The sequence below is a fragment of the Elephas maximus genome, chromosome 2 (assembly GCF_024166365.1).
Source record: "Elephas maximus indicus isolate mEleMax1 chromosome 2, mEleMax1 primary haplotype, whole genome shotgun sequence".
NCBI classification, from domain to species: domain Eukaryota; kingdom Metazoa; phylum Chordata; class Mammalia; order Proboscidea; family Elephantidae; genus Elephas; species Elephas maximus.
In genome coordinates, this window is record NC_064820.1 from 220,597,064 (window position 1) to 220,619,191 (window position 22,128).

At 43.3% G+C, this 22,128-nt stretch overlaps 1 protein-coding gene and 1 non-coding gene across 2 annotated transcripts in view; both read right to left on the bottom strand.

Annotated features, from left to right (window-relative positions):
• The window catches only part of ERG (ETS transcription factor ERG), a 155,851-nt gene that overhangs the window by 54,693 nt on the left and 79,030 nt on the right, over positions 1-22,128 (bottom strand). Inside the window, exon 3 of the mRNA XM_049874842.1 lies at positions 2,958-3,109. Coding sequence (XP_049730799.1) covers positions 2,958-3,109 — 152 coding nt within the window. The remainder of the gene's footprint in view (positions 1-2,957; positions 3,110-22,128) is intronic.
• TRNAR-UCU (transfer RNA arginine (anticodon UCU)) lies at positions 18,897-18,967 on the bottom strand. Its single transcript has one exon. It is a non-coding gene; the product is annotated as a tRNA-Arg (tRNA).

The window sequence follows — 22,128 nt, forward strand, 5'->3', positions numbered from 1 at the left end:
TAATTTGGCCTCTTATTAGCTGTGTGACCCTGGAAAAGGAGTTGCCCACTCTGATCTACATTGTCCTCATCTGGAAATTCATAGTACCTATTTCCCAAGATTGCGTGAGATGTTGTCTATAAATTGGTTACAAAAATACCTCACATAGAGTAAGGGCTCCTAAGTAGTAACCATTGTTGTTGTTGTTAGGATATTTTTAGTTTTTGGAGCACACTTCCTCTGAGAAGCTTAAAGTCATTCTTATTACCACTTAAAAAAAAAAAAAAAGTCTTGCTAAATAAGTAAGTTCCTGGCATTTTCGTCCAATATGGAAGAGCTACTGCTCCGAGTTGAATTTAGGATGACTTCTGTGGTAAAGAATTACTCTGGCTCTCAGAATCTGTTACAGACCAGCCTCATCTAGAAGTCTGGGTTTTTACGAGCATGTGAAAGAACAATGTATGGCTCCCAACTTTTTATTTTGTCAGATTTGAAAATTTTAAAAAGAAGACTATTTTTATAAACAGCACTTTCTACAAGAAAGGATATTTAGCTCCAAATAATCTCAGAAAACGGGGCAATTCCTCCCTAGAAAAGTCACCTTTCATGGACCTCTCCATATATACACTTATATATTATACATTTTATTATTATATTAATACATCATTATTTAATGTATTAATATAATATAGATCATCGTGCATTAATATGTACTATACATTTTTATACATTATACATAAATATGCAGATGTGTGTGTGATCCATGTGTATTGCCCCGACCTCTGTACGTGTGTGTGTACAGACATACATGCACACACATACATATATGCGTGTGTATGTGCGAGCACGTGTGTGTGCAAATGTGCATGTGTATTTGCCTGGACCTCTGTGTTTATGATTACATATGCTGCTATTTTATTAGTTGCTGCTGAGTCTATTCTGACACACGGGCAACCCCATATGCTACGGAGTAGAACTGCTCCATAGGGTTTTCTTGGCTGTGATCTTTACCGAAGCAGATTACCAGGTACTCTCTCCCATGGTACCACTAGGTGGGTTCGAACCATCAACCAACCTTTAGTTAGCACTTGAGTGTAAACCGTTTGTGCCACCAAGAGACGTGTGTGTGTGTGTGCAAATGTGCACATGTGTTATTTTCCTGGACCTCTGTCTGTAGACATATACACACACACAGATATATATACACATGCACATATAAACTTATGTACCTAAGTGTGTGTATGCATGAGTGTGTGTATTTGTTTGCCCAGACACCTCTCGATACACACACATACAGGCATACATCAGAGATATTGCGGGTTTGGTTCCAGGCCACTGCAATAAAGCAAATATTGCTATAAAGTGAGTCACACGAATTTTCTGGTTTCCCAGTACATATAAAAGTTATGTTTACACTACACTCTAGTCTATTAAGTGTGCAATAGCACAGACTGTGGCCTCCCAAAACAATTACAATAGTAACATCCTAGACCGCTGATCACATATCGCCATAACAGACATAATGATACTGAAAAAGTTTGAAAAATTGTGAGAATTACCACAACGTGACAGAGACATGAAGTGAGCACGTGCTGTAGGAAAAATTGTGCCAACAGACTTGCTCGATGCGGGATTGCCACAAAATTTCAATTTATAAAAAATGTAATATCCACGAAGCGCAATAAAGTGAAACACAATAAAACAAGGCATGCCTGTATATGAGTATGTGCACGTGTGCAAGTGTGCATGTGTATTTGTCCAGACCTCTGTGTATATACACGCTTCTTAGTATGGGTATGTGTGTATGAGCATACACATATTTGCCTGGGTCTCTCCATATACGCATATAGGTACACATGTGTGTACGTGTGTGAGTGTGAATTTGCCCTTATTTTTCCCGTTTTACTGCAGACAGTGAGCAACTCCGCCACTCGTCTGTTAGTTTGTTGTACGGTGGTGGCTTGTGTGGTGACGTGATGCTGGAAGCTATGCCATCACTGTTTCAAGTATCAGCAGGGTTGCCAATGGTCGACAGGTTTCAGTAGAGCTTTCGCCATACTTATTCAATCTGTATGCTGAGCAAATAATCCAAGAAGCACCATGATTGGAGGAAGACTCATTAACAACCTGCAATATGCAGATGAAGCAACCCTGCTTGCTGAAAGTGAAGGGGACTCGAAGCACTTACTGATGGAGATAAAAGACTACAGTCTTCAGTACGGATTATATCTCAACATAAAGAAAGCAAAAATCCTCACAACTGGACTAATAGGCAACATCATAATAAATGGAGAAAAGATTGAAGCTGTCAAGATTTCATTTTACTTGGATCCACAATCAATGCCCATGGAAACAGCGGTCAAGATTTGCATTGGGCAAATCTGCTGCAAAAGACCTCTTTAAAGTGTTAAAAAGCAAAGGTGTCACTTTGAGGACTTAGGTGGGTCTGACCCAAACTATGGTGTTTTCAATTGCCTCATATGCATGCAAAAGCTGTACAATGCATAAGGAAGACCAAAGAAGAATTGGTGCCTTTGAACTGTGGTGTTGGCAAAGAATATTGACTATACCGTGGACTGCCAGAAGAATGAATGTGTCTTGGAAGTACAGACAGAATGTTCCTTAGAAGTGAGAATGGTGAGACTTAATCTCATGTACTTTGGACATATCAGGAGGGACTAATCCCTGGAGAAAGACATCATGCTGGGTAAAGTGGAGGGACAGCAAAAAAGAGGAAGACCCTCAATGAGATGGACTGACACGGTGGCTGCAACAATGGGCTCAAACTTAGCAATGATTGTGAGGATGGCGCAGGACCGGGCAGGATTTTGTTCCGTTGCACATAAGGTAGCTATGAGTTGGAAGCGACTCGACAGCACCTAACAACAAAAATAACAGTGAGTGTGTTGCCTGGGAGGACACACTTCTGCTGGCTTCCATTTACAATCAGTAAAGAGTAAAGCTCGCATGCATCTGACCTGCCGGGACGATAACTCTGCGCTCGTTCGTGGTCATGTTTGGGGGTGGAATGTGCTTCTCCTCCATGTAGCTGCCGTAGTTCATCCCCACCGTGTCTGGGCTGCCCACCATCTTCCCGCCTTTTGCCACGCTGCATTCATCTGGGGAGTTCCTGGAGGAGGAGAAGAAGAAGGTAAAGTCTTCCATTATTACTGCGGTTGGAAAGCATGTTGTGTGGTTTTCCCCAATGCACAGAGAGAATCAGGGAAAGGAAACATGGAGGAGACTGGAGAAGAAGGGAGGAGAGAGACCAAGGGTGAAAAGGTAAATGCAGTCCCCGCGTTTGGCTGAAGCACAGGGTAGGCACGTGGGAAGCAAAGGTGCTACTTGGGTCTATGTCTAAAGCCAACTCCTTATGAAACTCTCCATCTGTGTCAACTGATTGGAGACTTCACAGGAAGGGCGAACTTTGTTGGTTTTCACTGTATGAAGGCTAACAGGTGTGTACTTAGGTGGTGGGAGGAGGCACGAGAGGGATTCACAGCTCAGCAAGGTTTATTCCAGAGCAACCATGATGTTCCTCTTCAAGATCTGTTTGAATTCCTGTGCTGCATGCCAAGCCCCTGCAGCCAATCTTCTGCTATGGAGCTTTGAAGAGTCACAGTGTTCCAAGCTCAGATGCAAGCAAGAAAGGCAGAGCAGGGAGAGGAGCTTTTGTCCTTGGAGGAGCACTGGAGAAGATCCGAACAGCCCTGTAGGGACTCCCGGAAAGGGAAACATGACATTCTGTGTACAGATGCAGAAAAGACTCAGAAGATACTTATCCTCTGTAGCAGTCCCATTTATTCAGATAAAGCCTACCTTTTCTGCAAAAAGTTGAAAGAGAAAAAAAAATTAAGCGAGATTTAAAAGCTAAAAGACGTGGTGAGGTTGTATCTAATTGGGAAATTTCCAACAGAAAATTCAGCTTAGCCTGAAAACAGAAAAATATTTCAGTGTTGTCTTCTCAGATGGTTTTAACCCAGTGTCACTGGGACTAAAAAGTTTTGCTATTTGGATTGTATCTTCTAAGGTGTATTTCCGGAAATTGCCTCCAAAGTTCCATCTACTACATAATTTTTCAGATTCTTGAGAATCTGCAAACAGCCACTGTATTTTAGATTTTTGTCCCAACGATTTGAGTTCCTAGAGGTTGTGAGTTCTACTCCAACTAACCCATGTTTTTCTCCTCCACACTTGGTCAGCTGGAGTTTTGCAGTGAATTTGCAGAATCACAGAACTATAGGCCTGGCATGGACTTGGCCTTCAAGAATGAGAATGTCAAAATATCTGAGGCAGGAGGACACTCTCTGCATGGAACAGGGCTGGAAGTGGGATGGTGTAGGTTATTCCAGACCCAAAGGCCACGGTAGGGGTGTGGACAGGAAGGGCAGATGAAGGGCCCTGGGTACTGGAAAGTGTTAGCTCAACATCTAAAACTTTGAAAATATAGGCTTGTTCTTAGCATCATTTGCAAATGTGTCTGGAGCCTAAAGGAAACTAAGTGTTAACAATAAGGAGGAAGCAGGAGCCCTGGTGGCACAGTGGCTAAGTGTTTGGGCGTTAACAGAAAGGTCGGTGGTTCGAATCCACTAGTAGTTCCATGGGATTATGATATGGCAGTCTGCTTCTGTAAAGATTAGTGCCTTGGAAACCCAATGGAGCAGTTCTGTTCTGTCTTATAGGGTCTCTTTGAGTCAGAATCGACTCAACGACAATAGGTTTAGCTCACAACTGTGGATGGGAGTTATAGTAAGGGTCCAGGGTTGGGAAGGACTAAGATCCTACCACCAGCCTAGAAATACACAGCCCTGCTTGGCTGCACCAGACAGCTGTACTAACATGAAGGAAATGGACAATAATGGTCTGAGTTCCCATGGTGCACATCCTTATATTTCCAATGCTGTCTACACATGTAGTATTTCCTCTTGATGCTATTTTTCCTGGCTTCAGACATTTATCTCTAAAAGACCCATCCGAAATATCAAAACGCAGAATGTCTTTACTTGAGACTTCATTTCCTATTCCCTTGGAAAATTCCATCAGCTGAGTGGAGTGTGTATGTTGTAGAGTATTTGTCTCAAGGAACAAAGTTACTAGGGGAGGAAAAATTAGAGGGATTTGACTCCTTAAGAAAAAAGGCTAAATGGATTATAATTCAAGGAAAAATTATAAATTCTAGGATGAGCTTTGTTCAGATTCACTCATTTACTAATCCATTAAGGCAAACTCTTTCTTCTCCAGCCAGGCAGGTAATCTTTAAAAGGTTAAAGGCCCAAGAGATGTATAGAATTATAGAAAGGGGCATTTGGGATTATGGACCTTTTAGACCAACTCTTTCATTTTCTTTCAGTCCTTAATAATTTAATTTCCATGTCTGAGGATGAGAACTCTAGGCAAGAGGTTTTCTATGGCACTAAAATAGATCCCCCACCAAACCCAGAGATGTGATGAGCTATTAAATTGCTTTTTGCCGCAGCTTCCAAAAATGTGTGTAAATATTTACAGTTGGGATCCATGTTCAATAAGCTTTCTTTGTTTTTGTCTTACAACCACAAAACATAATTCATCTCATTAACTTTTCCACCCCAGGAGGTGGAGCCAACATGGCACTATAGACAGACGCATCACGTTGTCCCTCTGCAGCAAAGACCCAAAAGCCAAGTAAAACAGATACAAATGTCAATCCTGGAACCCCAAGCAACAAATGAAGGGGTAAAGAACTAGATCAAGCACCGTATGGAAGAAGAAACTGACAGAGAACAGAGAATGAGGAGATATACGGGGTAGAAGTACCCTGCCTGTGAACGCAGCACAGCGCCACCATCTTGGAGCACAGAAGCAACGACCCTGGACAGGGAGTACAGAAAGGCAACTTCACAGAGCTCCCAACAGGAAACAGAGCACCTGGTAACCAGAGAAACAAGCTTTCTCACCCCTCACCCTTCTGCCTGTATGCTGCCTCCGCTGCTTCAAAATGGGCCATGCCACACTACTTGGCTGGAGAGAGACTGGCTTGCTGTCTCCCTGGGTCTGCCCCACCCTCAACAGCCAGCTTTCTCTGTGCCATTTTTTTCCTCTTTCCTTTCCTCCTTTTCTTTCTCCCTCCCACCTAGCCCAGTGCACCACCTCTGCCCCTTCCTGATGTGTCACACCACACCACTTGGCTGAAGAGCCACTGATCCACAGCTGCCTTGGGTCCACCATGCCCCCACCAGCTGGCTCCTGCCCTGCCATTTTTTTCTTTTCTTTTTTTCTTTCTTCCTTTTCATTCTCCCTCCCACCTAGCCTCCATGTGCCACCTCTGCCCCTTCCTGACAGGCTACACTGTGCCACTCAGCTAGGGAGCCACTAGCCCACCGCTAGCCCATGACTAGCCCACGGCTAGCCCATGGCTAGCCCACAGCTGCCCCAGGTCTGCCGTGCACCCACCTGCCAGCTTTTGCCATGCCATTTTTTTTCTTTTCTTTTTGTCCCTTTCTTCATTTTCTTTCTTTCTCCCACCTAGCCCTTTATGCCACCTCCAGCCCATCCCTCCAGGCCATCCCTCACCACCTGGGATAGATAGCCACTGGCCTATGGCCCACCCCAGTCTACCTTGCCCCCCACCCACTGACTCCCACTATCATTTTTTTGCTTTTTGCTTTTGTTTCTTTCTCTTCCCCCGCCCCCACCTTCCTGCCACTTATCTTCGTACATCACATTCCCTCCCTTCTAACTGGCCCTCAGGTCTGCCCTGACCCCACTCGCTGGGCCCCCTGCACTGCCATTTTTTTTTTTTTCATTAAAAAAAAATTTTATATTTATTTTTCTCTTTCTTCCTTTTCCTTCTCCTTCCAACCATACCCATACTCCATCTCCCTCCCATGGCTGGAGATCCACTGGCCTACCATTACTCTGGGTTGGTCCTGCCCCCACCATGCTGCAATGTTTCTTTTTTCTTTCTTTTCTTTGTATGTCCCACGTAGCCCCACTTTCCTGATGACCCCCAGGTCCACCTTGCCTCCACCAGCCTGCTACCTTTTTTTTTCAATCTCTCTTTTTTCTTTCTCCCATCCACCTAGCCCCATATGCAATCTCCCCTTCCCACCAGCCCCTGATGTGCCACCGTGGCTACAGCATCCCCAATACTTAGGCCTGCTGCTGCAACAGGCCCACACTCCCCACACCCCACCACTTGACCAGCTGCTGAATAGTGGCATGCAAGCATGTACCATTCCCACCCAACACCCCTGCCTATATGGCAAGGGGCTGTGAAAGTTCTCACACCACTGGACCAACATCAGAAGGCAGGAAGTGCTTGTCCAGTCTACCCTCAGCCACCTCACCAAGCCAGTATAAAGCAAAGTAGGCTCACCCTGCCTGCTGCTGCCCTGACCACCTGGACAAGGTGGAAAGAACTATCATACCCACATATGAGCAAGCAGCAAAACATGCCTGGCCCACCCAGCCTGATATATCAAAACAAAACAAAAAAGCAGGATGAAACAAATAACATATAATCTATAAATAAAGAAAATAATAGTGGCAGTTCCCTGTCAATATACAGTATAAGAATAAGGAAGACCGAAGAAGAGTTGATGCCTTTGAATTGTGGTGTTGGCAAAGAATATTGAATATACCATGGACTGCCAAAAGAACGAACAAATCTGCCTTAGAAGAAGTGCGGCCAGAATGCTCCTTGGAGGCAAGGATGGCAAGACTGCATCTTACATACTTTGGACATGTTGTCAGGAGGGATCAGTCCCTGGAGAAGGACATCATGCTTGGCAGAGTACAGGGCCACCGGAAAAGAGGAAGACCCTCAACAAGGTGCATTGACACAGTGGCTGCAACAATGAGCTCAAGCTTAACAACGATTGTAAGGATGGCGCAGGACTGGGCAGTGTTTCATTCTGTTGTGCATAGGGTCGCTATGAGTCAGAACTGACTCGACGGCACCTAACAACAACAACAACAACAAAGAAAATAATACCTTAATGTCTCAGAGACAGCAGACAATATCAAAACATAAAAAAGCAGGACAAGATGGCTCCAGCAAGTGACTAAAAATAAAGAATCAGATGGCCTTCTGGTAGAAGAAGAGGCAGTGGGACTACCTGATATGGAATTCAAAAGACTAATATTAGGGCTCTTGAAGAGATTAGGAAAAAGATCAAAGAACATATAGAAAAAACAAAGGAAAAAATGGACAAAATCATAGGAAGCACAGACAAAATACAGCCAAAATTAAGGAAAACATGGACAAAGCAATAGAAGAATTCAGGAAAATAACACAGGAACAAAAATGTCAAAGTAAATCAACAACTCAAAATCACACAAAAACAGAAACTAGAAATTCAAAAGACAAACAACAATTTTTCAGAAATGGGCAACTCAATAGAAGGTTTTAGGAGCAAATTTAAAACAACGGAAGACAGGATCAGCGCGATTAAAGACAAATCTATGGACAGCATTTTATTTGAGGAAACATCAGTGAAAAGAATAAAGAAAAATGAAGAAAACCTAAGAATTATGTGGGACACAATCAACAGTAAAAGTCTGTGCACGATCAGAGTTCCAGAACAGGAGGATAAAACGGAAAGCACAAAGAAGGTTGTTGAAGATTTGCTGATAGAAAAGTTCGCAAATTTCATGAAAGAAAAAAGGCTGATCATCCAAGAAACTCAACAAACCCCACAGGGGATAGACTACAAAAGAAAGTCACCAAGACGTACCATAATCACACTTGCCAAAACCAAATACAAAGAAAGAATTCTGAGAGCAGCTCAAGAAAAATGAAAAGTCACTTACAAAGGGGAAACAATAAGACTAAGCTCTGATTACTTGGCAGAAACTATGCAGTCACGAAGGAATGGAATGGCATATATAAAACTTTGAAAAAAGAAAAAACTGCCAACCAAGAATAACATATCCTGTAAAACTCTATCTCAAATACAATGGCAAGATTAGGGCATTTCCAGATAAACAGAAATTAAGGGAACTCATAAAAACCAAACCAAATTTACAAAAAATATTAAAGAGAGTCCTTCAGTTGGAGAATCCAAAACATCAGAGAACAACTGGAGTCTAGGACACAGGACAGCATGAGCCAGATCCCAACCTAGATAAAGAATGCTCAATAATAAAACAAAGTTAAAAGACTTAAAACAGGGAAGCAGAGACGTCAATCTATAAATGAGAACAACGTCAAAACAATAAAAGGGAATAAATGGTGTAGGTATTTACAGACCTAATGGAATCTCTATCCAAATACCAAGCACATTCCTTAATGAGATGGAAAAACTAATCAACAACTTTATATGGAAAGGAAAGGAGCCCCAGATAAATAAAGTATTATTGAAAAAGAAGAACAAAGCAGGAGGCCTCATACTAGCTGATCTCAGAATCTACTATATAGCCACTGTAGTCAAAACAGCCTGGCACTAGTACAACAACAGACACACAGACCAATGGAAAAGAACTGAGTACCCAGGTATAAACCAGCCAATCTTTGAAAAAGTCCTAAAGTCTATTAAATGGGGAAAAGACAATATCTTTAACAAATGATCCTCTAAATCTGGATGTCCATCTATAAAAATACAAAACAGTACCCGTACCTCAAACCATACGTAAAAACTAATTCAAAAATGTATCAAAGGCCTAAATATAAAACCTAAAACTATGAAGATCATGGAAGAAAAAATAGGGACAACACCAGGGACCCTAATATACGACATAAATAGGACACAAATTATGACAGTGCACAAACAACGGAAGATAAACTAGACAACTGGGAGCTCCTAAAAATTAAAAACTTCAGCACAACTTGACCAAAGCAAAGCCATAAAAATTTCCTAGACACATCCAAACACCTTGCGGGACCAAGTTACTGGGCTGAGGCCTAGGAATCAAGTTCTCAGGGGACATCAAGATCAACTGGCATAACATAGTTCATACAGAAAATAGAAAATGTTCTACATCCTACTTTGGCGAGTGCTTTGGTGTGGGTCTTAAAAGCTTGCAAGTGGCCGTCTAAAATACATTTACTGGTCCCATCATGTTCAGGACAAAGGAGAATGAAGAAAACCAAAGATGCAAGGAAAATATCAGTTCAAAGCACTAATGGACCACATGACCCACAGCTTCCACCAGCCAGAGTCCAGAAGAACCAGATGGTACCTGGCTACCACCACCAACCACTCTGATAGGTATCACAATAGAGAGTTCCTAACAGAGCGGGAGAAAAATGTAGGACAAAATTCCAATTCACACACACACACAAAAGACCAGACTTACTGGTCTGACAGAGACTGAAGGAACCCCTGAAACTATGATCCCTGGATACCCTGCTGACTCAGAACTGAAACCACTCCCAAAGACCACCTTTCAGCCATTGATTAGACAGGCCTATAAAAACAAAACAATAACACACATAAGGAATATGCTTCTTAGTTCAATCAAGTATATGAGACCGAACGGCCAACACCTACCCAAAAGCAATGACAAGAAGGTAAGAAGGGACAAAAATCTGGATGAATGGACATGGGGAATCCATGGTTTAAAGGAAAACTGAGAGAGGGTTGACACATTGTAGGGATTGCAACCAACACCACAAATCAATGTGTGTAAATTTTTGAATGGGAAACTAATTTGTGTTTCACCTAACACACAATAAAAAAAAAAAAGAATTAAATGGTTCTGCTTATCAAAAGACTTCACCGAAACAATAAAAACAGAACCTACAGACTGCGAAAAAGTTTTTGGCTTTGACATATCCAACAAGGGTCTAATCTCTAAATTATTTAAGATACTGCAACACCTCAACAACAAAAAGACAAATAATCCAATTAAAAAACGGGCAAAGGATATGAAGGGACACATCACCAAAAAAGACATTCAGGCGGCTAAAAGACACGTGAAGAAATGCTTGCGATCATTAGCATTAAAGAAATGTAAATGAAAACTACGTTGAGATACTATCTCACTCTGACATTACTCACACTAATTAAAAAAAAAAAAACAGAAAATAAGAAACATTGTAGAGGTTGCGGAGAGACTGGAACTCTCATGCACTGCTTGTGGGAATGTAAAATGGTATAACCACTGTGGAAAACGGTACGGATCTTTCTTAAAAAAGCTAGAAATAGAAATACCATATGATCCAGCAATCCCACTCTTAGGAATATATCCTAGAGAAACAACAGCCATCACATGAATAGACATGTGCACACCCATGTTAATTGCAGCATTATTCACAATAGCAAAAAAATGGCAACAACCTAAGTGCCTATCAGCAGAAAAATGAATAAACAAATTATGGTACATCACACAATGTAATACTACACAGTGATAAAGAACAATGATGAATCCATGAAACATCTCACAACATGGATGAATCTTAAGGACATTAAGCTGATTGAAGTAAGTCAATCATAAAAGGACAAATACTATATGAGATCACTACACGCAGAAAGAAACAATCTTTGATGGTACGAGGGAGGGGAAGGCTGACTAGAAATCACTAACTAGATAGTAGGTAAGTGTTAACTTTGGTGAAGGGAAAGATAGTACACAACATAGGGGAAGTCAGCACAACATGACCAAGGCAAAATTGTAGAAGCTCCACAGACACACCCAAACACCCTGAGGGACTGAGTTATTGGGGCTAAGGTCTGAGGATCATGGTCATGGGGACCATCTAGGTCAACTGGCATAACACAGTTCATGAAGAAAATGTTATACATCTGACTTTGTTGAGTAGCGCCTCGGGTCTTAAAAGCCTATGCCACCTAAGACACTTCTATTGGTCCCATTCCATCTGGAGCCAAGCAGAACAAAGAAAACCAAAGACACAAGGGAAATATTAGTCCAAAGGACTAATGGACCACAAGTAACACGGCATTCACCAGCTTGAGCCCAGAACAACTAGATGGTGCTGGCTATCACCAGTTGCCCTGACAGGGATGTCAACAGAGGGTCCTGGACCCAGAGCGAGAAAAATGTAGAACAAAATTCAAATTCGCACAGACACAGACACACACACACACAAAATACCAGACTTACTGGTCTGACAGAGACTGGAGGAATCCCAGAGACATGGCCTCTGGATACCATTTTAACTTATAACTGAAGTCACTCCTGAAGTTCACTCTTTGGCCGAAGATTAGACAGCTCTATAAAACAAATAATAACACAAGTGAGGAACACGCTTCTTAGTTAAATCATGTATACAAGACCAAAAGTAATGATGAGAAGGCAGGAAGGGACAGAAAAAATGGACGGATGGGAACAGGAAACCCGTGGTGGGGAAGGGGAGAGTGCTGAACACCTTGGGGATTGCAACCAATGTCACAGAACAATTTTTGTATAAATTGTTGAATGAGAAACTATTTTGCTCTATAAACTTTCACTGAAAGCATCAAAAAAAAAAAAAAAAAAAGTTTCCCATCCCAGCTTCCACTGTAGAAAAATAGCAGAATGAGACCATCAGACCCTATTTTCAAAACATTCATTTTAATTTTATCCCCTTGCATTTTGTTTTAGCTTGAGAGGAAGATAATATGGAGCCATGGTTTCAATAATTTTTATACAACATACTTCATAGACAATAATAGATTTGTTAATTAATTATTAACAATTATTTATTTGATTGTGTCTTAGGCTGAGTTGTCTAGGGAAGCAAAGCCAGTAAAGCTTATAAACATATACAGTGATTTATAACAACAAAATGGCTCATACAGTTGTAGAGGCCAGAAAGTCTCAAGTCCCTGGGTCAGGCTGGAGGCTTTTCCTGCAAAGGGATGGAGAAGCCAAGATCAGCAGGTCAGACAGAAGGGCTCTGGCTCACAGGCTGAAGAGACTGAGGAACCCCAAGATGGGCAGGCAAGACAGCAGGTAAGCTACTAGCTCAAGGTCTAAGAGCTGGAGGTTAGATGAGCAGGAGCCAGCTGCAGGATCCACAGCAAGCAAAAGCCCTTGAGCCTTGCCAGAAAGTCCACCTATATTGGTTGCAGGCCACACCCCCAAGGAAACTCCCTTTCAACTGATTGGCTGCTCACAGAGGAGTGCATTATGGAGGTGATCACATTATATCAGATCTCATCACGGAGGTGATTACATTATTATACGACTGTCAAACTACATCACAACTGCCAAACCACTGAGAGTTATGGCCCAGCCAGGTTGACACACAACCTTAACTATCACAGATTGTTTATATGATTATTTATAATTATCAGTTACACAATAAATTATTGATGATTTGCTAATAATTAATTAACTATGGTGGATAATTAAATAAATAGTAGTTTTATAATAAATAGTTTTTGTGATAAATCTAAGGAAACTCCAAGCTTAAAGAGGGAAGACGGTCCTCCCCACAGAGCCGTTGCTGTGCTGGACCCAAGCGGGTATTCAACAAATATTGGTTAAATGGGCTCCAACCGTTCTATTTCCACATTTCAGTCGTTTCCCTTTGTTAATTCTCTCGGGGAGTCCCTGGGTGGTAATAATGGTTAACACACTTAGCTGCTAACCGACAGGTTGGAGGTATGAGTCTACCCAGAGGTTCCTTGAAAGAACGATCTGATAATACACTTCTGAATATTCGGCCACTGAAAACCCTACAGAGGCACAGTTCTACTTTAACACACACGGGGTTGCCACGGGTTGGAGCTGACTCAGTGGCAACTGGCAATCCTCTTGGACACGGGAACTGCAAAAGTACAGCCCCTCTGTGTGTGTGGACACTGTCCTGAGAGCTTCGCAGTTGCCTGTTGGTCTCCTCAGGGACCCCGTGAGGGACGGGCCAACACTGTCTCCATGTTATGGAGGTGGAACCCCAGTACAGGGAAGCACTTGCTCCAGGTCTCAGCTGGCAGGAGGTAGAACTGAGATTTGAACCTGGGCAACCAACACTCACAGTCCACGCTCCTCACCACACAGGCTGCCTCCATGAAGAACAGGTAAGATGCTTTTCTTTAACAGGTAAAATAGACACTGATTTCAGGAAGGCATCAAGAATTCTCTGGCTCCCACGTTGCTCTGGATTAAGATGTGCGTTCCAGTACACACCACCGTTCCTATTGCCGACGCCATCACAGCCCTGGGGATTGTTCTCTCCCCAGCACGGCAGGTGTGCGACACAACCAGGAGGGGTATAAACCCATTCACTGTCGGTCAGTCTATTCCAACTCATGGCGACCCCATGTGTTACAAAGCAGAACAGCTCCATAGAAATTTCTTGGTGCAATCTTTTCAGAAGCAGATCACCAGGCTTTTCTTCTGTGGCACCACTGGGTGGGTGTGAACTGCCAGCCTTTAGGTTAGCAGTCCAATACAAACTGTCTGCATCACCCAGGGACCCAGGACAGGTACAGAGGCATAAATAAGAACTAGCTTTTTTAGCACTGGGTAAAAAAAAAAAAAAAATTTTTTTTTTTAGGGGCAATTCTTAGAGAAAAGAGGAATCTTCCAGGGGCATCCATTTAGACACTCCTGGTGGTGCAGTGATTAAGAGCTACGGCTGCTAACCAAAAGGTCGGCAGTTCGAATCCCCCAGATGCTCCTTGGAAACCCTATGGAACAGTTCTATTCCGTCCTATAGGGTCGCTAAGAGTTGGAGTCGACTCGATGGCAGTTTGTTTTTTTGTTGTTGTTGTTATTTAAGAAACAAACATTTTTTAATCGCGAGTCAGATCATTCAAAGTGTTCACTTGAAAGTCTCATTATAAATACAGCTCTCTGCCCTGGTGTGATAAAAACAATAATTGCGCTACAGAAATCTGCTCCCTTACTTTCTGCGCTACAGCTACGCGACCACTGTGCCTTCGGAGACTGAAGAGTCACCACGGAGAAACGTTTCATAAACAGCTTGGTGTTTCATACCCCTGTTCATCCAAGTGGCAGAGAATATCAAAGACACCGGAGATTTGCTTAGCTCTTTTAGACAATATCAGAACCACATGGTCTCTCTTCCGACAGAACAAGGGTTTGGACATTCAATGCATTGCTCTTAAAATATGAATAGCAAAGAGCATCCCTTGACATGCTGCGTTCTTGGTACATACCTATGGTTTTATAGTAGTTCCTGTGGAAATTCTGAGGCTAGACTGGTTGCTTGCTAAGTAGATAACCATTTGGTGAATATGAAATGTCCGTGTCTTACTGTTTGGGGCTTAGACTTCTTTCCCTTTAAGGATATATAAAAATTATAGTTTCTTAACCATATTCTCAAATATGTCTGGGTTCTATGTGCAAAATAGAACTGTGCTCCATAGGGTTTTCAAGGCTGTGACCTATCAGAAACAGAGGGTCAGCCTTTCTTCCCCAGGTACCTCTGGGTGGATTTGAACCACCAACCTTTTGGCAAGTAGTTGGGTGCTTAACTGTTTACACCACTAAGATGGTACCATCCCCCATACAATACGTGGCAACAGCAGTAAGAGGGAATAGGAGCTGGGCAGAGAGCTGCCTCCCTGTGTTCACAGAGGAGAAATTCCACACTGGCCCGGAGTCCGGCCCCATGAGAAGAGAGGAAGGCTGGTTCAGAATGAAGATTTTGGAGAAGGAATTGGGCAGCTGGGGTGCCAAAAAGTGGGTCACATCACTTTCCAACTCCCCCACAACATCCTTGAGGGTGTACAACTTGGGAAGGGTGGCCTCTACAGCCATCACAAAAACCCCCATGGCATGTGGGCATGATTGTGGTGACCCTGAAATAGTACAGAAAGATGACATGATCTTCAAGGTCTGCTTCTTCTGGTAACTGGAGACATGACCAATTAAATTGACCTAAAAAAAAAAATGTTGCTGTCAAGTTGATTCTGACTCATAGCAACCCTACACGACAGAGTAGAACTGCCCCACAGGGTTCCCAAGGAGTGGCTGGTGGATTCGAACTGCTGACCTTTTGGTTAGCAGCTGAGCTCTTAACCACTGCACCAACAGGGCTCTAAATCGGCCAGTTGAGCCTCTAATAACTAACCACTACAGTGACTTGGGGGCATTCAGTTCAGGTGAGCTGAGAACATAATCCTTGACTTAAAACACACAAGTATTCTGAAGTAATGGTACAAGAACATGGCAAAGACAATGCCGATTTTGCTAAATTTAAAATTGAGGCGAAAAGTAGGACATGTTGCCAAACTCAATTAGGTTCTCGTAGGATTACAGAATCAGAGGGCTGGATGGGGAAACCCCATTTCCAAGTCTCCAGGCACAGCTGCCTGGAAGCCACCTGGACGAACAGGTGTCTATTTTATGTTAATAGTTTTCCAGGGAAAAAACCCCACATGTTGCCTCGACAGCTCTCTACGACTTACCAGTTGCTCTTGAGTCGATTACGACTCACGGTGGCCCCATGCATGTCAGAGTAAAACTGTGCTCCGTAGGGTTCTCAATCGCTGGTTTTTCAGAAGTAAATCACCAGGCCTTTCTCCCGAGGCACCTCTGGGTGGACGCAAACCTCTACCCTTCCTTCTGATTAACAGCTGAGCATGGTAACTGTTTGTGCCACCCTGGGATGTCTCTGTAACTCTAGAGTTGTCTTTACATGTACGTGCGCATCGTTTTAAATGTGTTTTATTCCCCTGCTCTTCCTCAAAACGTTTGAAGTTAGAAGTGGATTATAAAAGAATGCATATAAGACAAAATAACATAAATACCTGAGGGAATGTAAATGAATTGGAAATAAGGGCAGAAAAGTAATCAAGAGATTAAATCAGCACATCAAGTAAGCTTCCTATGGTCCTTCATAGATGTTAGAGGTAGGATACCAATTAATCTTTGAGCTTCCTACTGGCCAAAGCAAAGGGGGAAGGCTTCAAAATGTCAACAAGATAAAAACAAACCAGTATCTCAGCAGAAGCAAAGCTTTCATGGTCTCAGATTTGAGAGTTTCTCTCCCGGCTTCGCATGACAAGAACACCAGTGATATGGTAGGCAGTATCCTGCCAGCAACTCATAACAGACCCACACAGGGTTAGCAGCGGCCAATCACAAAGCAAGGCGCACAGGCACACAGCTCTCAGCTCCCTCAGCTACAGAAATCAAAAGACTGGGCAGTCTCAGCCAATTCTTCATACGGACTGTTTCTTGACACTGTTTCTTAGTGAGACCTGGCCAACCAGACAGATCAGTGCATATACACACACACACACACACACACACACACACACATACATATATATATATAAAATAATTAAATGAAAAACCTCAAGAGATACAGTGTTATATATTCCCCTGGTTTCCACAATGACCTAATGTCTAGACTTTAAATTCAAATTTGTCAGCATTAAATAAGGTGATACTTAAGCCTCAAGAGCACCCAGGGCATTGTGGTTAAGCTCAACACACACGTGGTCAATAAACAAATCCTTACAGACCTTATTGGGTTTCTCTTCTGTTCAGTATGTGGCTGCTTACCATGCTAGGGATGAGCCAAAGCCCTTTTCACGTATTCGTATTACAGTAACCGTGTGGGCGAGGGCAGTGGTGGTTCAGTGGAGAGTCCTCGCCTGCCGTGAGGGAGACCCGGGGTTGAATTCCTGGCCAATGTACCTCGTGTACAGCCACTACCTGTCCAGCAGTGGGAGGTCTGCATGTTGCTACCATCCTGAACAGGTTTCATCAGAGTTCCTAGACTAAGAGGAACTAGGAAGAAAGGTCTGGTGACGTACTTCCAAAAATCGGCCAAGGAAACCTCTACGGATCACAATGATGGAATGGTACAGGACCGCTGTACATGGGGTCGCCATGAGTCAGGGGCTGACCTGACAGCAGCGAACAACAACTACAAATACATGCGTAAAGCACTTAAAAGGGTGCCTAGCACATGATAAAGGAGCGTTGGTGGTGCAACGGTTAAGCGCTTGGTTGCTAATCAAAAGGCTGGCGGTTCGAACCCACCAGCTAAGATCTGGCAATCCGCTCCTGTAAAGATTACAGCCTAGAAAACCCTATGGGGCAGTCTACTCTGTCACCTGAGGTCACTATGAGTTGAAATCGACTTGACAGCACTTAATAACAACAGCAACAGTACATGATAAATACTGAGAGTTAGCTGTTACTATTGTTTAATTCTCACAACAACTCCAGGAGGTAAATGTTACTAAGCAGCAGCAATTGTACAGACGAGGCACAAAGAGGTTGAATAACTTACCCAAGGTTACGCAATCAGGAGCTGGGATTTGAACCCAGATAGCTGGAGTCTTAAGTGCACATATTTGCCCTTTAAGCCACAGGACCTCACTTGGCAAGTCACAGACATAAAACATAGTTGAACCAACCCTCACATGACTCCATTTCATTACTACTGAGTATTTTCAGATGAATGCCCTTGGGGTGGTCCCTGAAGGCAGATATGGAAGAATGTTCCAGATGTGAGCCAAGTAGGGGGCAGCCTCGTGGGAGCAACGGCAGAATCTCCCAGGAGACTGTGAAGATGGCAACGTGTATTTAGACACAGCTATGAGTTTTAATAAGTTTGGTTTAAAAAAAGTCAGTCACTTCAATTTATAGTTAAATTTCACATGCTTCTCCCCAACACTTCATTGACGTACTTGGCATAAACAATGAATGTGAAAGGAAATGAAAGGAGAATTTCCCGAGCTAAGGGGGCAGAGTAGAAAAGAATCAGACTCAGGTCATGGGCATGAGAAGAGAGACAACTGAGAATCAGAAGAGAGAAGCTGGACCCCCAGGAAAGTTGTTACTAACTGCCAGTGAGTTGGCCCCTGGCTCCTGGTGACCCCATGCACAATGGAAGGAAACACTGCCCGGTCCTGTGCCATTCTCATGATTAGTCGCAAATTAGATCGTTGTGATTCAGAGGCCTTTCTTCCTAGTCCATCTCAGTCAGGAAGTTCCACTGAAGCTTGTTCAGCATCACAGCAACATACAAGCCTCCACTGGCAGATGGGTGGTGGCCGTGCATGAGGTGCATTGGCCAGGAATCGAACCCGGGTCTCCTGCATAGAAGGCAAGAATTCTACCACTGAACCACCAATGTCCCCTTACTAGAAAAGTAATCTAATTTTTTAAGATTAAGCGAAACAGAGCCCCACACCACAGCTTCATTTAGCTCTTTACATGCATAATGCTTTCTTTTCAAAGAGGTGGTAATATGCCACTAAAAATATACTGAGAAATATAAAATTAGAGCTTTGGTTTTTGAAAAGCAAAATAAACTTGTCATCTGACGTTCGTTTTCTCACATCAAAGTGCACTTACAGCGGGGTTTATTCCATCGTGGAAAGAGCCCACAGTGAAATGACACAGATGTGGCCATTAGCTTATAAGGATGGAGCCCAAGTCTACGCTGTCATCTCTGACCACAGCGAGTGTGAATGGACCTCATTTATTGAAGAGTGCCCCAAGTGAGACCTGAGCTCGCTAGACACATTAAATTTTTGACTCACCCTTGCTTCAGAACACTTAGCGGAGACACTCAGGCCTTAGAGAACCAACGCAAATCAAAATGGAATCTGGGAGGATGGTATATTCTCTTAGTCGGCAGGGGCAAACCCCCCAAACGTATCACTACCCACTCTTCAAGACTCATCCTCCTTCCTTGCCTCTAGTGGAAAACCACATGCTTCTCCCCAACACCAAAGCCTTTGTCCCCATCATACACACTGTTGGAGTATTCCGAGCTTCACTTGGAAAGTGTCCCCATCCTGCTAAAGAGTAATCTCCCCAAACATGAATTCAAGCAGTCACTTCCAACATAACCCCTTCCTTAGTTCATTGCACCATTATGGATTCCTAACTCCTATACTTGTGGATACATTTGGGAATAGGGTTTTCTTTGTTGTGTTAACAAGGCCATACAGTGTGTCCCAAATCTAATCACTTCTGAGTTATAAGGAACAGCACAGATGCAGAGACCAAGGAGCACAAAGGAGGAGAAGACAGATGCCACTCGAAGATCACCAAGAAACACTGGGGCTAAGAACCTGAGACGAAGATCACCGCTCACATCTTCCCCCAGAGACGGAGAGAGAGAGAGAGGGAGTGCTTCCTTAGAGCTGGTGCCCTGAATTTGGATTTCTAGCCTCCTAAACTGTGAGAAGGCACCCTGGTGGCACAGAGGTTAAGAGCTCAGGGTGCTAACCAAAAGGTCTGCAGTTCGAATCCACCAGCTGCTCCTTGGCAACCCTACGGGGCTGTTCTACTTGATCCTACAGGGTTGGTATGAGTTGGAATAGACTCCATGTCAAGTTTTTTCTTTTTTTAACCGTGAGAAAATTAATTTCTGTTCTTTAAAAACATCCACTTGTATTATTTCTGTTATAGCAGCACTAAAAAACTAAGACAACGCCTTAGGATAAAATCCAAACTCCGTAAACTCTCCTTGGTGATTCAGCCCTGAATCACCTCAACTCATTCATTCGTTTAACAAGTATTTACTGAACATCTGTCTATGCCAGGTACCACCCCAGGTGCTTGGGATACACCAATATCCCTGTTCTCATGGAGCAGGCACTCTGGTGTTCAAAGCCTTCGCCACCCACCAACTCCATGCACTTTGCCCTCAAAGACCACATCACACATCACCCCCTACCACTCACTCCCCCGGGGGCCTTTGCTTTTGCTATTCCTTCTACCTTCGATGTTGGAGCTGCTGCCCACGACCACCTGGCACCTGCAGTATTCACCTGCCCCAACTCACCTCTAGGGTCACATTCTCTGTGAGCCTTTCCTGGGTCTCCAGAGTGCACTGACTCCTTTACCCTCCACCGTTCTCTGTATTTGCCCGATAAATGTCTGTGAAATGAGGAACTGAATTGGCGAATATTTATGAATGAGTCTCCCCAGCTAAATAGTGAGCGGCTTATCTTATACCTATGGTGCAATCAAAAGCCCCTAATCTTGGAATCGGAAACCCTAGTGGCATAGTGGTTAAGAGCTACGGCTATTAACCAAAGGGTGGGCAGTTCGAATCCACCAGGCGCTCCTTGGAAGGAAACTCAATGGGGCAGTTCTACTCTGTCCTAAAGAGTCACTGTAAGTCGGAATCAACTCGTCAGCAATGGGTTGTTGGGCTGTTGTAATCTTAGAATCAGGAAATCACCCTTGACCATGATTGACCTTGGGCAAGTCACCTCACCTCTTGTGGCTGAACTTTTTCATTCAAAGAATGAACCAAAAGCCACCTTTGAGGGTGCTATGAAGACACTGAAATGTGTATGTGAATATGCTTTTATAAATGGTAAAGCGCTATACAAATTAACATAGCAACTTACTGTGCTTGTGTGTGTACGCGCACATGTGTACACGCCCGTGTGTGTTGTTTTTGTTCGTGCTTGATTCAGAATTACATCTCAGTAGACTCCTGATGAAGCCCGGGCAGCACAGTGGTTAAAAGCTCAGCTGCTCATCAGAAGGTTGGCAGTTCAAATCCACCAGCTGCTCCTTGGAAACCCTATGGGGCAGTTCTACTCTGTCCCATAGGGTCGCTATGAGTTCAAATCAACTTGACAGCAACAGGTTTGGTGTTTTGGTTTTAGACCCCTGATGTGGGTAAGCCAGCTAATCTTTACTACAGTGCAGTCTTTAGCCTGTTACTCTTTCTTAGAATAGCACTGTCTTCTTGAATATTCTCTTTAGTTTATTAGGTTATTTCATGCTAAGATGAACTTGGTGACGAAGGTACACGGGAGCAAGATAGTGGGCTTTTTTTGGCAGCTCGACCTGAAGAGGCCCAAACGTTCAGTTCCACGAGAGGGCCCCTGAGAAGAAGCTTGGCAGGAACAAATCTTCCAGGCCTTTCTCAAACCCGAAAGCAAATAAATCCTTTCTCAGGTGGTTTTCTTCCTAAGGATCCTAAAAACACACATGTAGTCCTAATCTAGTGAACAAACTCCTAATCAAGTTTCATGGTATGAAGTTTAGAACTGAGGTAAGTCACCACAAAGGGTATTTTTAGGACCCCAGACAAGGAGGAGATTGTCTACAGGGCTCCAGGATAATTTGCGGGTCTGTTTTATTTCTGAATCATGGAGGGAACAGAGCAGTGGAAAAGCTGGTTCAGACCCCAGGGCCAAAGCAGGGGCAGAGCTCAGCAGTGATTCATGTACAACACCGGCTCAAACTGAAACCAGAGATGTTTGTCTTCACAGCTGTGTGTTATTTTTACCCGTCCTAAATATTCTCTCTTACACCTGGAAT